At 48.2% G+C, this 15,788-nt stretch overlaps 1 protein-coding gene across 1 annotated transcript in view; it reads left to right on the top strand.

Annotated features, from left to right (window-relative positions):
- RAD21 (RAD21 cohesin complex component) overlaps positions 1-15,788 on the top strand; it is a 359,826-nt gene that overhangs the window by 269,774 nt on the left and 74,264 nt on the right. The window contains exon 11 of the mRNA XM_069621538.1: positions 2,891-3,039. Coding sequence (XP_069477639.1) covers positions 2,891-3,039 — 149 coding nt within the window. The remainder of the gene's footprint in view (positions 1-2,890; positions 3,040-15,788) is intronic.

Below are 15,788 nucleotides of genomic sequence, written 5' to 3'. Positions count from 1 at the left end.
ATACCCGGTCCCTGTATTCTTCGTCTGGAGATGAAAAAAACTGGACACTGGATGGGAACTTGCAGCAGCAGTCGGAGGAGGCTTCAGCAAAGGTTTCTTCTCAGTCTCGCGGCTCTTTAGATTTGGTGCCTTTTTACAGCAGCTGGATTAAGAACCAATATTGCCAGTCGGATTCTCTTTACTCTCTCGCCCCTGCACTCTGAGGGGACTTGGTCTCTGGAGATCGAGCAAGAGTCCACCAAAGATTCAGACTTCGGAAGACCATGCACTTTACCCAGGCTCAACATCCCAGGGTATTGGCGGTTTGCAGCCCAGCCAGGTCGCAGCATGTTGTGGGTTGGCTCGAAATGCAGGTCTTCTCGGGACTAGAGGATCTAGCAACTCTGGGGAGGAGTTTTCACATTCAGAACCCCTGGGCTGATTGGAACGACGTGTTGTCAGGCTCGTATTAAAAAGCATGCTCTCTGGTCGCTGGAAATCTCTACAGATGTCTTTTCTTCATCTTCCTCTTTAGTTTCAGCTACAGTGGTCGACTTGTCTGCAGCTTTCAGGTTCAGAGTATTTATCAGGAACTACAGCACAACTTCTGCAAACTCTTCCTTCAGTTTACAGAAAGGGGTAGTCTGGCTGTGCAATCAGGACAGCCAGCCTCCCACTGGGAGTTGGTTCCTTTCCGGCAAGGAGGAAGACAACGGGCTGCAGAGTATTGGACTCCTCCCTCGCTTCCTGCCTTCTCAGACACACTAGAACCTAGGTGGGTAATACAAAGGATTACCACCAAAGACAACTTCCACTGAGGTTGTTCCCATCTAGAATGGTGAGGGAAGACCTCAAACAACAAGGATACTTGAGGTCGAAAGAACAAACCCACCATTCTAACAGAATCCTGGCCCTTCTGGACTTTACTGAGGCTGATGTAACAGCCTGCGAGTAATAAGACTAAATGGGCAATAAGGTAAAACCACTGCCACCAGCCATTCAAGTAAAAACATTTTTTACCGGGTAAGTAAAAAAAGGGGATACATTGTATCCCCCCAGCGTTCCCACTTTACTACTTGGGAACATTAGTTCACTCAAATAAGATAATTAAAAGCAAGCAACATCATTTAAAATGCTGTTTGCTGCCATAGTACTTTAGACAGTACAAAGTTATATGCAGCTATGTATTTATTGAGCACCAAAGCCATCAGGGCGCTACATAGAAACAAACAAGAGAAAGAGAACTGCAACTATAACTCTAACCACACACTATGGAGAGACAAAAAGAGGTAGCCCATAAAAACAGTGAGACTAGTTAAGGGGGAAAGCATTCCTACTCTCCTAGGGACAAAGTAAAATAATTACCAAGTAAAATGTTCTGGGGTAGACACTGGTCAGGAAGATTAATCATAAAGATGAAAATCTTACCCTACACACTGGACTGAAAAGGAATTCGAAGACTTCCCAGCAACTCCAAGTGACCGCCAGAGCTTTAAGTGACAGTTGTAGACCCGACCCTGACTTTCAAGCAACATGGAAGATCTCTTCAAGACTACTTCCTCCCATAGACTTGTGGGACCAAACCAATCTGAAGACATCTACTTTTTGCGCCATCCCATAAAGAGCTCTGCCCCATCCCCCCTGCCCCCCCCCCCCACCCCAGCTGCAAACTCCCATTACCCGTGGACTTGTGACGTTTTCTGGTGCATTGTCATGTGAAGCGCAGATCCGGCTAAAAACTTGTGGTCCTCAATCTGGGCCTGCAGTGACACTCTTCACATCTTGAAGTTTCCTCAACTGAATCGAGGACCGAGACCAAATAAGTCTTGTACCGTCGCTGAACCGAAGCCTCTGAATGGCTCCCAACGCACCAGTGCCGCAAAGATCCCCTGCTGGGTGTCCCACTGCTCAAGTGCATCAGTCTGTTCCCTCAAGTTCCTTCTTCAGCCATCCAGGCCAAGAAATTTGTTCCAGTGAAAACCTGCTGCACCAAGTTCTTCATTGAAAAGGTAATGTTACAAGACTATGTAGTTAACTTGGTCTTGTTGCGCTGCTTGGGTGTTTTTGAAGGGCTGCAGTAAAGCAGTTGTGTGCACCCACCCCCTCCAGGGCACTGGAGTCCCAAGTGGTTAAAGTCCACTAAAGTTGTAAGAGTTCATCTAAGTTTGCTTATTAGCAGTTTTCACTCACGTTTGTGATTTTAAAGCCTGCTACCTTTTATTGTATTGTGATTTTACTGTGTGGATAGTACTTGAATGACTTTTTTTGTAAAGCCTTAGTGTAAATAACAATTTTAAGAAATTGTAACTTGGTGTCAGGATTTCCTTGAACCAATTTTATGCTCCAAGTAATGTGCCTCATTACAGCCCTTATCCCTCCTAGACGAAGCCTGGCTGCTCAGCCATTGCTACCAAACCTTGAATAGTTTGGGCTAAAACCAAGGGGGGGATACAACCCTGTTAGCTAAGATTGACTTTTCCTAGCTCTGTCACACAGTAACTTGTGTAAAATTCCCTAATACACATTAAGTGTAGACTGAGTGCTGTTGTGTGCAACCAATTGTCCCATGATGCTAGCCCCACTTGGGGGAGGGGGGGGCAGATTGCTGTCCAGCTACTATTGAGAGAATTTGCATTACCATGGTGGACACACTACAGGTTTAGTATTCTTTACACACTGAATAGGGAATTCAGAGACGCTTCTTAACAGTGGGCATGATCTTTCTATGAAAAGGAAATACTAATTGGTATTCTGTTTCTCTTGCTGTTGGGAATTTTACATGGCATTGTGTGCGTGCAGCAGCTGCTTGAAATAGTAGGCAACATGATCAAATGTTACCTCATGGAAGATGAACACTAAGGGATTTTATGCAAAGTGTCATAGTATCTATTTTGTTCTTTGTAAAACACAGATCAGCCAATTTTAGAGGAGCCAAGCCATTTACAGGAAACTATTATGGAAGGCAGCCGAACCCAACTTGACGAAACTGTTATGCCACCACCACCAACGCCCGACCAAGGCGTGAAGCGCAAGGCTGATGAAATGGAACCTGCATTACCGGTAAATGCTTCATATTTTGTAAACATGTCTTAAAAAGCATTGTGTACCTTTTTGGGAGTCTCTAAATGCTGGATCCTTCTAGAGGGATTGAAGGTTAATGATAGTATTGCATGATATGCTTATGCATGATATATGAAGGTTCTGGGTTTTTTGTATGCTCGTTAGTTGCTGGTTATTAGTGTTCAGGGTTCTGTATATTTACAGAAGCCCCATGCCAACCTCTACATCACTCTGACCCTTCCTTCCCCGCGAACCCTGATAACTTCATATCCTGCTCTCTGCCATTCTGTCAAAGCTTTCCTTTGTCTAGGTGACCACGAGGTAGGCTAAAATGGCCTTTCTGACCACAATGGCAGTCTCCATATTGGTCCTAGCTGGTTTAGACCAGTATAGGTTCCTGAGGGTGGCCAATGTTGGGGGAATTTTCATTTCTGTGCTAATCCCCTTAAACCTTTTTAGCAGGATTTGGGGCTTGTGGTCTTTTCCTCATGAATGAGTGGGACCTTTTTCTCACTTCCTCATTGCAAGGAAAGGTTTGTATGCAGTACCCTCTAGGACCCCTACAAACAACTGACTACAGGTATAAGAAACCCAACCTTTGGTATAAGCTTGTACTACACAATTTTGGTAGCGTGTTGGGCAGCCAGGCTTATCTCAAGAGGTGTCAATGTGAGCTTTAGTGTAGTTAGTGAGAGATTTACAGTTACAAGTGTTCAAATAAACTTACACCCAAAGTTTCTTAAATAAACCATTATTAATGTATCAGTCAGTTAGAATAAGCCTTCTTCAGAAGGGAGCAATATAATAACACTCAAATACACTTAATGAAATACGCACTCTTAATATCTCTAAATCAGTAGATACCCTTTTGGGATGGCCCACGAACACTACCTACACCCTCGGCTGACTTCAATTGCTAGGGTGCTGGAGACATTAATATATCACTGTTGCATTTAGAATCGGATGGTAATAAGTCAAAGGAAAAGATTATTTAGAACATAAGGGACCACAATTATTCTTAAGCTGCAAATACTTTTGGATCCCTCCAGAAAGTCATTCAGTACAAAAGGCTGAGCCAAAGTCCATGGGCAAAAGTCTTATATAGGATGACGCACTTATGGTAGTTGAGTGGAAAAGTCTTTGCATAAGTTATAGGAGTCTTTGATGAAAAGAATAATCAAATGTAGGTCCACAAGCTGATTAGGCTTGCGAGTAGTAGAAGATGCAAGCAACTCTATGGCAAGAGGTAAGTTCTCTCAGACCTTGGTACAGTATCTTTAAAATGAAGAAAAAGATGCATCAGATGACTCCTGTTCCTGTGCAGCTCTGCAGGTCTCGCTGTTCCTGGGACTCAGCCGTGGGGCCAAGAGGTGAGGACCTCGGGGGACTCCTGCAATGCACTGGGACAGTCAAAACTCGCAACCGGCAAACTTCACTTTCAGTGGCTTTTCAGTGTTTCATCTCCTTGCGTCTACCACAAATGGCAACACTGCGGTTCCTGGCTGTTGAGATGGACTTTCCTTGCTTCTGGGGTCCCACGCTCTGTGGGGGCTCAGGCTCGGTCAGTCCTGCTTCTTGGGAGTCCGGAGGATCTTCCTGGAGCTCTTGGCCAGCATTACAGCAACGCACACAATCTGGTGTTCCTCTCCCTGGCTATACGGTTTCCAGCAGCAACTCTGGAAATTCAACCAGCTCTGAGATGGCTGTCCAGGTGGCTTACTTTGGAGTTGATTGGGCCCAACAACTCAAGGGGAGATGTCGTCCTTGCAGGGGTTTCTCTGTCGATACGAATGGAGTTTCGGCACAGCAGCAGGGCTTTATCGGGCAAACCAACGGTCCAGGAGTTGCAGCAGGCATCTTCAAGTTCTTCTTTGGTTCCTTCGTCCAGTGGTTGACTCTGCCTTCCAAGCCAAAAGACTTGCTTTTTATACAGTTTTCTCTCATTCATTCCAGCCTAGCTGTCAGTCGCCCAGCAGGGTGGCTGTCCTTGCCGGACAGTCAGCCGGCCAATCACCACAGAGTGCATTTGGGTCTCCTAGGAGACTTAGCACAGGGAGTTTAGGGCACCTCCCTCACTTCCTGCCTACCCCAGAGGCAGGCTTGACTCGTGTTAGGGAGAATTCTCAGAAATGTTCTATTTCCCTTCACCTTAGAGACCCCCAGCAACTTTGTTTGATCCTTTACCTGGAAAGAGTGTGAGCCTTTTTTCCCACTCTCGTTTTTGATGTGTGTTTTACATTTGTTTTCTCTCATTATGGGGTTTTAGTTAACTCCATAGGAATCATCTTTTCATGTGTTACTCTGCACCCTCAGTGCAGTGACACAGGGATGTCTCCTTCTCTGGGATCAACTACTGTTTCCCAGAGAATGCAAAGTGAAATTGACTTTACTAGTCTTTTCCACATTCATAGACCCAGCACACACCATCTTACAATGGAGTGCTGGAGGGGTTGCAAAGTATCCCTTGTGTCTAAACACTCATGTAGCAGTCAAATTCTACCCTTTCCTATTGAAAAGGGTGGTGGCAGTGGTTTTACAATGAACTACCATGATTTTTCCCGACTGCGAACACCGGTAGCTAAAACGGGTCCTGGTCTTTTTTTGCCATTTCTTTTTGGAAAGGTCCTTCTGTTTGCCTCTGCACTCCAACCCAGGTTTGGTCCCTTTGTTCGTGTGCTTTTGGTGGTCTTCAGGACTGCAGTCTGCCCTTAGCATCTGAGTGTCTCGGATGGGCAGGAAATGAGTGCCTGAAACTCCCTGTGCTTAGTCTCCTAGGAGACCCAAATGCACTCTGACGTGATTGGCTGACTGTCCGCCAAGGACAGCCACCCTGCTGGGTGAGTGACCGCTAGTCTGGAATGAAAGGGAGAAAACTGTTTAAAAGGCGAGTCTCCGGGACTTGAAAGGCAGTCGACTACTGGAACAAAAGAACCAAAGACGAGCTGGAAGAGGACAGATGCTGCAACCACTGGACCGTTAGTTTGCCCGGTGAAGCCCTGCTGCAGGTCCGAATTGCCAACTCCATTCAACAAAGAAGCTACTTCAAGGACGGCTTCTTCCTTTGAGTTGGTGGGACCAATCAACTCATAAGACACTTGGATACCATATTCAAGGCTGGTTAGCACACCAGTTTGTGTTCTTGAATCTACAGCTACTGGAAACTGAAGTGACTCAATATTCAGCGATGCCGTGCAGGAGTCCCCCCACACCCCCCCTGGCGGCCTCCCTCTTCTCCCCACGTCCGAGGCTCAGACTGCCAGGAAGCACGACTTCAGCCACATTTGTTTTTTTAATACAAAGGTACTCTGCCAACCTGATTGGGAGAACGCCACTCCTGTGGTGAAAGTTTGTGAAACTTTCCTAACTTGCAGGCAAAACAGCTTATGACCCCACAAATGATTATTTTTCACCTAAACTACTTCTGAGAACTTTTGCAAAGACTTTAGCGTTTGATACCATAACTACTCTTTCCTATCCAGAACACTAGCCCATTGACTTTGGCCTGGCCTATTGATTTGAATTGACTATTCTGGTGAACTGAAACTATTTGCACTGCCTAGAAAGTATGTGATCTATTCTACTTAATTTTGTCCTTTTTGCTCACTGCCAAGTAACTGAACTGTCATTTGGCTCCTTTTTCAAGGGCTCTCAAACTGTCTCAAACTTTTGTATTGAAGTGTATTGGTCTATAATAAGTTGCCTTCATTTAAAATGTTTCATAAATGATTGTATAAATAAATTAGATCAGTGTTTTACCAAGAAACCTTGTATGCCTACTTAAACCACTGTGATTGAAAGTCCTTTGTGTAACAATTCATTCTGCGCACATTCACTCTTGAGATGAGCCTGGCTGCTCAGCTCGCTACCAACAAACTGTGTGGTACAGACTCATACCAAAAGTTGGTCTTGCTTACACCTGTAGTCCTAATTGTGTGTGGTGGTTCCAGAGGGTACTGCATGCAATTCTGCCTAACAACTTGTGAATTCCGCCAAAGGCAAAGTAAACAATGGGACCAAACTTGGTTTGGCACGCAGAGTAAATCTCAAGAAGGACCTTTCCGCAAAGAAATGGCGAAAAAAGACTAGTGCCATTTTGGCAAAAATTGCACCCTTGGGTGCTTTACTGCAGTTGCGAACGCAGCCCGTGGTAAATGTACACCATGGTAGTCAAAACGAAACCACTGCCACCAGCCATTCAGTGAGAAAAGTGTAACATAAAAATGTTACATGAGAAGCTAGACAAAGGGGGTACTAGGTAACCCCTCAGGCACCCTATTGTACGATAGTGTGTGCTGGGTCTAGAAAGTTACAAATGTAAAGTCCATTTCACTTTACTACTTTGGGAAACAATAGTTTATTCCAGAGAAGGTATTTAACTCTTTGGAAAATCTGAAAGACTTCCCTGTGTACATGCACTGAAAGTGCTGTGTTACAATGTGAAAGATGATGCCTATGGAGTTTGTCAGAGTCCACAACCAAAAGAGTCCTCGGCTGCCAAGCAGGGCGCATTATCACAGACACCATCAACCACGAGCCAACGCTCTGGCTCGGAAGAGGAAATCTGAGAACCCGGGTAAGCTTCGGGAGATGTCCCGGTCGATGCCGACGGATTCAGCCGAGGGGGAACGAGGCGGTGACCCTCCACTCCCCCCTTAACGGACACGGATAACACAGAAGAATGAGTTGGCAAGCATCCAAAGGATCCTGGACTAGAACTTCGAGGATTCCAGGCCCTTTGGGAAGGATCCCAAGGGGGTCAATGTGGAAGACCCTGTGCCCCAACCGTCTGTCCCATTGCAGCCGGTACCCTTACCGCAGGACAGTTCAGGAGCTATCCTGATGGCGATACAGAACCTGTGCACGGAGATGAGGACAAGGATGCCCTTATCCCACTCAGATGACCCAGTGGGACCTGGTCCGTCGGGGAGCCCTCCTAACAAGCGGAGAGGAGTCCATCCTCCTCCCCCCACCCTTTTTCCAGCCTTCACCCCCATCCCCTACTCCGAGGGATGAGACTGAGACTAGAACGGGGACGGACGACAATGGTTACAACGGAATGGACCTCCCTTCACCACCTCTTCGTGGTGTGGTGGCTTCAGACCACGCCATTACAGTGGCCACGGACATCGCCGACATCGGCTTTCGTCAGATGGGCAACAGTGTTTACCTCCGCCGACACGGTTGGCTCAAGGCCACCCACTTCCGTCAGGACGTGCAGACCAGGGTACTGGACATGCCCTTCGACGGGAACATTCTGTTCGGCAAGGCAGTGGACGAGTCAATGCAGGCCATCAAGGCGGACAACGAGATGGCTCGGGCCTTGGGTGTTCTTCAACAGCGACGGCCGTCCTTTCGGAGCTCCGGAGGCAAACAAGGTGCCTCCAAACGATTCGGTGGTGGTTCCTCGTCGTACCGACAAGCGGCCCGCTCCTCGTTGCAGGAGGCCTACAGAGGATGCAGCAAGACAGGAGGATCCTGTCGTCACCAAGGCAGCAAAGCCTGCAGCGAACAAGTCTGAACCGGCTGTGGTGTCGGGCCCCCACCGAAGCACCCCGTTGGGAGGCCAGCTGGCGGAATTTGTCAGCGTGTGGGAGTCCATCTCCACCGACCGTTGGGTGCTAGATGCTCTGGCCCGCGGGCACACCCTGGAATTCCGAAAGGTGTCCCCGCATTCCACCCGTGGCCAGAAAGGAAAACGTCCCACAACTACTTCTGGAGGTACGAGCTATGTTAAGAAAGGGAGCCATAGAACTCGTCTCAGAGGCTCCAGGGCTCCGGAGTGTACTTGCAATACTTCCTCGTCCGAAAGAAGAACGGCGGGTGGCGACCCATCCTGAAACTTCGTCGTCTAAACAAGTACATCAAGTCCCAGAAGTTCCGGATGGTCACCCTCCAGCATGTGCTGGGACAGCTGGAGGAAGTTGACTTCATATTGTCGCTGGACACTATCAGTTCAAGGCCCTTCACTTCGGATTGAAATCGGCGCCCAGGGTGTTCACCAAGAGCCTAGCACCAGTGGCGGTGCGGCTGCGCCTGCAGGGGATCCACCCCTACCCCTACCTGGATGATTGGCTCATCCCGAGCAAGGTCAAGAGAACTCGCTGTCGATCACACAGCAAAGACCGTCCAACTTCTCACGGATTTGGGATTCTTGATCAACTTTGCGAAATCCCACCTGGTACCGTCGCAAGTCGCCCTGTTCCTGGGAGCCAGGCTCGACAGTGGCGCGATTGGCTTCACCATCTGAGGAAAGGACGAAAGCCATCCTGGGCAAGGTATGACTGTTGACCATGGAAGTGGCCAGGGTGAGTTCCATCAAGTCCCTACTCGGCATGATGTCATTGTGCATCTACCTTGTGCGCCTATGAAGGCTGCGGATGCGACCCCTACAGGAGTTCCTCGACGCCCGTTGGACAGGATCGCTACGAGACTTTCTGACAAGCGAGACTGTGGTGGGGCACCCGCACGCACCTAGCGGCAGGTATGGACTTCCATGCCACGTTGCGTGTCAGGAAACTGTGACGACAGACCCCCCCACTGGCGGGATGGGGAACTCACTCGGCGATCTCCACGCAAGAGGCCTTTGGCTCCCGGAGGAGAGATCACTACACATCAATGTCCTGGAGCTCTGGGCAGTGTTCTGGGCCCTCGGGTCGTTCCTCCCGTCCCTCAAGGCAAGGTGGTAAGGATCTTCACCGACAACACCACCACTATGTTCTACATCCAGAAGCAGGGGGGCACCAGATCCCAAGCCCTACCAAGGAAGCGCAGGACCTGTGACACTGGGCCGTCGCCCAAGGGATGTTCCTGGTACCCTTCCATCTTGCAGGAATAAATAACACCATCGCCAATTCGCTCAGCAGGGAGTTACGCTCGTGCCACAAGTGTGAACTTTGGCAGGATCAGGTGGATCTCCTATTCCGACATTGGGGCAATCCCCAGATGCTTATTTGCGACAGCGACTAACGCCAAGTGCCGGAGGTTCGCCAGCAGGTTTCCCCAGCCGGGGCGCATGGGCGATGCCTTCTCATTCCCCCTGGGACGGCCTGTTCCTGTATACGTCCCCTCCCCCCCTCCGTTGCCATTGCTGCTACGACTCCTCAATCAACTCAGGCGGTCCTGGTGCAGGATGATCCTCGTCGCACTGGCATGGCCGAGGCAGATCTGGTTCCTGGACTTTCTGGACATGTCTTCGTCCCCTCCGGTCAAACTTCCGACGGACTCGGATCTTCTCGCCAGGGAAGGAGGCACCATCCTCCATGACCCAGGATCGTTGAACCTGCAGGCCTGGCTCCTGCAGCGCTAGAGTTTGGAGGGTATGATATCCTGGCGGACTGCAAGGAGAGGTGCTTGCAAAGGCCAGGGCGTCCTCGACTCTCGTGCTATGGACACAAATGGAAGAAGTTCTTTGTTGCTGTGCACAGAAGAACCCTCTGCAGATTACGGCCCCTCACGTGCTGCCATACTTGCTATCGCTGGCTAAGGCGGGGCTGGCACATGCCTCCATCATCCATCTGGTGGCTATCTCCCGCTACACCAGAACTGCAGGACGATCCGTGGTCCCATTGCCTGGTGAAGGAATTCTTGAAAGGACTGTTCCTATCGTTCCTGCCTGTGAAGGCTCTGGCCCCGGCATGGGAGCTCCACGTGGTGCTGACCAGGCTCATGGGGCCGCCATTCGAGCCTCTGCTTTCGGCACCATTGAAGTTCCTGTTGTGGAAGACGGCGTTTCTTGTGGCCATCACCTCCGCACGATGAGTTGGAGAGATCCAGGCCCTCTCCTGTAAACCTCTATACCTGATATTCCACGCAACAAGGGTAGTGCTGAGGATGCACCTCTCCTTCATGCCCAAGGTGCTGTCGGACTTCCATCTCAACGAGCTATTGGTGTTACCTGTTTTCTTCCCGTCGCGTTTGTCGCCGGCTGAGAGGACTTTGCACTAGCTGGATGTGGCTAGAGCGCTGAAGTTCTACGTGGACCGCATAAAGAGTTTTCGAAGAAATCACAGCTGTTTGTGAACTTTGGACCTGTGAACCAAGGGAAGGCCCTCTCGAAGGCTTCCATTTCCAGATGGCTCTCCGGCTGCATCATGCACTGTCACCGGTTGACAAACCGACCGTTGCCCGGCCGTCCGAGAGCCCATTCGACCAGAGCGATCGCTGCTACTATGTTGTTCCTGTCGGGTGTGCCCCTACTGGACATCTGCAGGGCTGCTACGTGGATGTCGACGCACACCTTCACGAGATTCAACTGCGTCGACCGGGATTCCAGGGAGGAGTCCAGAGTCGGCCAAGCAGTGCTGTACAACCTGTATGCTTGAAGGTGGGCCTGGTGAGGAGGTAAGAGATGCTTAATGTTGAGTTGTTGATATGCTTAATGTTGAGCCTTGCCACCTCCTGTGGTTGTTCATGTGGGTACTGCTATGTATTCTTGTATTCAGGAGCATGTGAATCCACATCCATACAGTGATGTGTATTGTACCCAAAATCCCTCGCGCGCCGAGGTCCCTCATAGTTTTTTTCACCTAGATTACTGGTCACCCTAATGCGGAGCTCTTTACATAGAGATGGCATTATTGTCATTATTCTTGACTGTTATTCACCTTGTCACTTTGACAGTTGAATCCTGAGGAAGTGACTCTGCCTATTTGATGGCCTTGATCTTGTCCTCTGAAGGGAAAACTCTTGGCGCTAGTGTCTCATATGAGGCCCAGAAAGGTCAGGCTCTGAGTAGGCTGCAGCGGTGACTTCTTGACGTCGATCGAAAATCCCAGCTCTTGGAGTGTGATTATAAGAACACAGGAAGGGTGATGAACCACCTCCGGAGATATCGCCCTGATGAGCCAGTCATCCAAGTATGGGTAGACATTGTGGCCCTGAGGATGGCCGCCACTGCATTCAGGAGTCTGATAAATGCCCTGTGGGGTGAATTGAGGCCGGAGGGTAGAACCTTGTATTGGAAATGGCAGCCCATGACCCAGAACCACAGAAGGGAGCAATGTGGCTGCCAAATAGGGACGAAGCGTCCTTCAGATCCAGGGAGCACGTCCAGCCTCCCCTGCACAGAGTCTCCGCTATGAGTGCTGGCGTAACTATCTTGAATTTTTGAAGAGGGAGGGAGCGGTTGAGGGTGGAGAGGTACAACAACTCTGTCCAGCCTGGTTCTTTTGTATGGTGAAAATCCTGGAGTAGAAGCCCACGAGTCGCTGTCCCAATCTGTGGGAGTGGAGGAGGGAGGAATCAGACTGTACTATGGATAGGATCCAGAGGTCAGCGAACATCTGACACCAAAACTGCGTGAAGGGCAAGCCTACCCCCCACCAGTGACATGTGGACTGAAAGCTCCCCCCCCCCTTGTTGTTTGGACTGCTGTTAGGGAGAATTCTCAAAAATGTGCCCATTTCCTTGACCTTAGAGACCCCCAGCAACTTTGCTGGATTTTGAGGATTTGATTTACCTGGAAAGAGTGAGCCTTTTTTCTGCACTCTTTCATGTATTTTGATGTATGTTTTACTCTTGTGTTCTTTGATTATAGAGTTTTAAGATCACTCCATAGGCATCTTTTCATGCGTTACACAACACCCTCGGTGCAGTGACACAAGGATGTCTTTTTTTGACTTCCCAAAGGTTTAAATGCCTTCTCTGGGATAAACTACTGTTTCCCAGAGAATGTAAGGTTAAATTAACTAGTAAAGTCTTTTTAAATTCCTAGACCCAGCACACACTATCTTCCTATAGAGTGCTGGCGAGGTTACCTAGTATCCCATGTGTCTAGAAACTCATGTAGCAGTCAGATGCTACCCTTTTCTATCGCAATGGCTGGTGGCAGTGGTTTTAGAACAACTGCCATGATTTTTCCCGACCGCGAACACTGATGGCTAAAAATGTCGAATCCATGTTTTTCAAGATGGCGTCTTAAGCCCCTTTGTTTAAACGGGTCCCGGTCTTCTTTTTTTGCCATTTCTTTTTGGAAAGGTCCTTCTAGAGTTTCTCTGCGTGCCAAACTCTGTTTGGTCCCTTTGTTTCTATGCCTTTGTCGGGCTTCAGGACTGAAGACCGCCTATGGTGTCGTGTCTGGGGTGGGCAGGAAGTGAGGGAGGTGCCCGAAACTTCCTGTGCTTAGTCTCCTAGGAGACCCCAATGCACTCTGGTGTCATTGGCTGGCTGACTGTCCGGCAAGGACAGCCACCATGCTGAGTGTGGCAGCTAAGCTGGAATGAAAGGGAGAAAACTGTTGGTTAGTCTCCTGGACTGGAAAGCAGAGTAGACTACTGGAACAAAAGAACCGAAGACAAGCTGGAAGAGGACGTCTGCTGCAACTCCTGGACCGTTGGTTTGACCGGTGAAGCACTGCTGCGGGTCTGAATTGCTAAGTTCACCGCGACAGAGAAGCCCCTTCACGGATGACTTCTTCCTTTGAGTTGGTGAGACCAATCAACTCGTAAGCTACCTGGATAGCATTCTCTGAGCTGGTTAGGTTTAACCAGGGTGAAGGACACCAGCTTGTGTGCTTGATGAACAACTACTCGAACTGAAGTGACTCCATTTTTGTCTGTTTTCCGACGATGCAGTGCTGGAATCCCCCGACGTCCTCCCTCTTGTCCCCACAACTGAGGATCAGGAACAGTGAGATCTGCAGGAACTGCCAGGAACCAACGTCTTCAGCTGCATCTTTTGCTTGATATTAAAGTACTGTGCCAACCCGATTGAGAGAGCGCTTCTCTTGCGGTGAAAGTTCGTGGAACTTTCCCAACTTGCAGGCCTCATCAGCTTGTGACCCAACATTCTTTTTCATACAAACTACTTCTGAGAACTTTGGCAAAGACTTAACCGTTTACTTCAAGAACTGCTCTTTCCTATCCAAGATACTAGCCCATTGACTTTCGCCTAGGCCAATTGAACTGAATCGAGTCCTCTAGTGAACTGAAACTATTTGCACTGCCTAAGAAAGTATTTATGATCTATTCTGTTAATTTGTGCCTTTTTCCTCCCATTGAAAGTAACTAAAATGCCATTTTCCTCCTATTTCAGGGGTAGCCTACATTGTTCAGAAACTTATTGGTTTGGTATTGAATTATTTGTGTATAATTTGCCTCCTTCTAGTGAATGTTTTCTAAATGATTATGCTCCTTTTGGTTTATTTCTTTCATTCTGTTATTTTCAAGACAATATACTTGGGATTTTGTTTATTTTCCTAGAATGCGATTTATTTGGGATGTTCCTAGGTGCAACTCGATTGGGTGTCGCTATTGGTAAAGTTGGAGGAAGAGAATGTGGTGTAGGGAAGAGGCGAGGGAAAGGTGGGAGAAGATTATGGGAGAGGGCATACGTTCTATGTTGAGAAGGGTTGCGAATGGGTGCGGCTTGTCCAGCGCTGAGATTTGAGCTGGAATGTTAAGGGTGTGAATAATCCTATTAAGCGGAGGGAAGTATTATCAATGCTAGGGTGGCGGAGACTAGATCTAGCATTTTTTCAGGAGACTCATTTAAGAAGAGAAAGTGCGATATATCTTGAATGGTTCGTATGTAAAAGAATGTTCAAGTTACTTTGCAAGTAATTCACGTGGAGGGTCTGTCCGCTTTAGGAGAAGCCGGAGATATTGAACTGATAGTGTGTGTGGATCCAGAGGGGAGATATGTTGCACTCAAATTACATATTGTGAACAGGTTCATGACGATTTGGAATATTTATGCACCCTATGTGAATCGCAAGTGTTTTTTTTAACACTGGATGAAGTACTAGACCAACTGGGTTGTACAGAAATCATAGTTGTGAAATGCAGGGAGCGAATGCAGAAGTTGTGCTGTAGTTCCTGTTAAATAATCTGTACCTGGAAGCTGAAGACAAGTTGACCACTGGAACCTAAACCGAAGAGGACGATGGAAAAGCGGCTGAGACTATTTCCAGCGACCGGTGAGTCTGCTGTGTAACCCGAGCCTGCTGTAGCCCTTGCTTCCAATTGACCTGGGGACTCTGGAAACGACGACCCAGACCCTGGTGGGACCCATTAGACTCAGTCATACATTTTGAGACATCCCGCGCTGCGACCTTGCAGGGCTGCAATACCATGGGACCTCGAGCCATTGTGCGGTGCACAGTCTTCCGAATCTTGCTGAAACTTCGTGGGCATCCTACTGGATCTCCAGAGACATGAATTGAGTCCGAAAAGTCCCCTCACCAGAGTGCTGGACCTTTGTAACGATAATCCCACCTGGAATATTCTGCCTTCTGTGCTCCTAAAAACACCACGCTATACTTGAAGGTACACAGACCAAAGTTTAAAACTTATATGGAACACCTCACAGTAGTTCTAGGGAACTCTGAACCTTTTCATACATTCAGTATAGGTCACACTTATTCTTGGGGTAAAACCCAATGGTTACTTTCAGTTACATTCAGTAATGCAAGGGCAGTAGACCCTATTAGTTGTACAGTGACTCTCAGTACCAATCACATAGTCAGCTGGGCAATATACTTTTTGTGAATAGTGGGACACTTATTCCAGGCACAGTAAAAACCTATAACTACTTTTGTAATAAGTTATAGTAGGTGAGTAAAGCCTAAGGATGTAATCTTCAATTACAGGTGCTTTTGAGATCAGTGAAATACAGATTGCGATAAGCAGTAACTCCAACTTATTTTTGGATGGCACACAGCTAACTCGAGGTAAGTAAAACCCATATACTTTTTCAATCTCATAAGGAGTCTAGGTTAGACCGTTCAAACTATACAAGTAACTGATGTATGA

This window comes from Ambystoma mexicanum, chromosome 5q, assembly GCF_040938575.1.
Source record: "Ambystoma mexicanum isolate Mex_15411 chromosome 5q, UKY_AmexF1_1, whole genome shotgun sequence".
NCBI lineage: Eukaryota > Metazoa > Chordata > Amphibia > Caudata > Ambystomatidae > Ambystoma > Ambystoma mexicanum.
The sequence above is the reverse complement of the archived record's forward strand: the minus strand, read 5'-3'. Positions and strand labels throughout refer to the sequence as shown.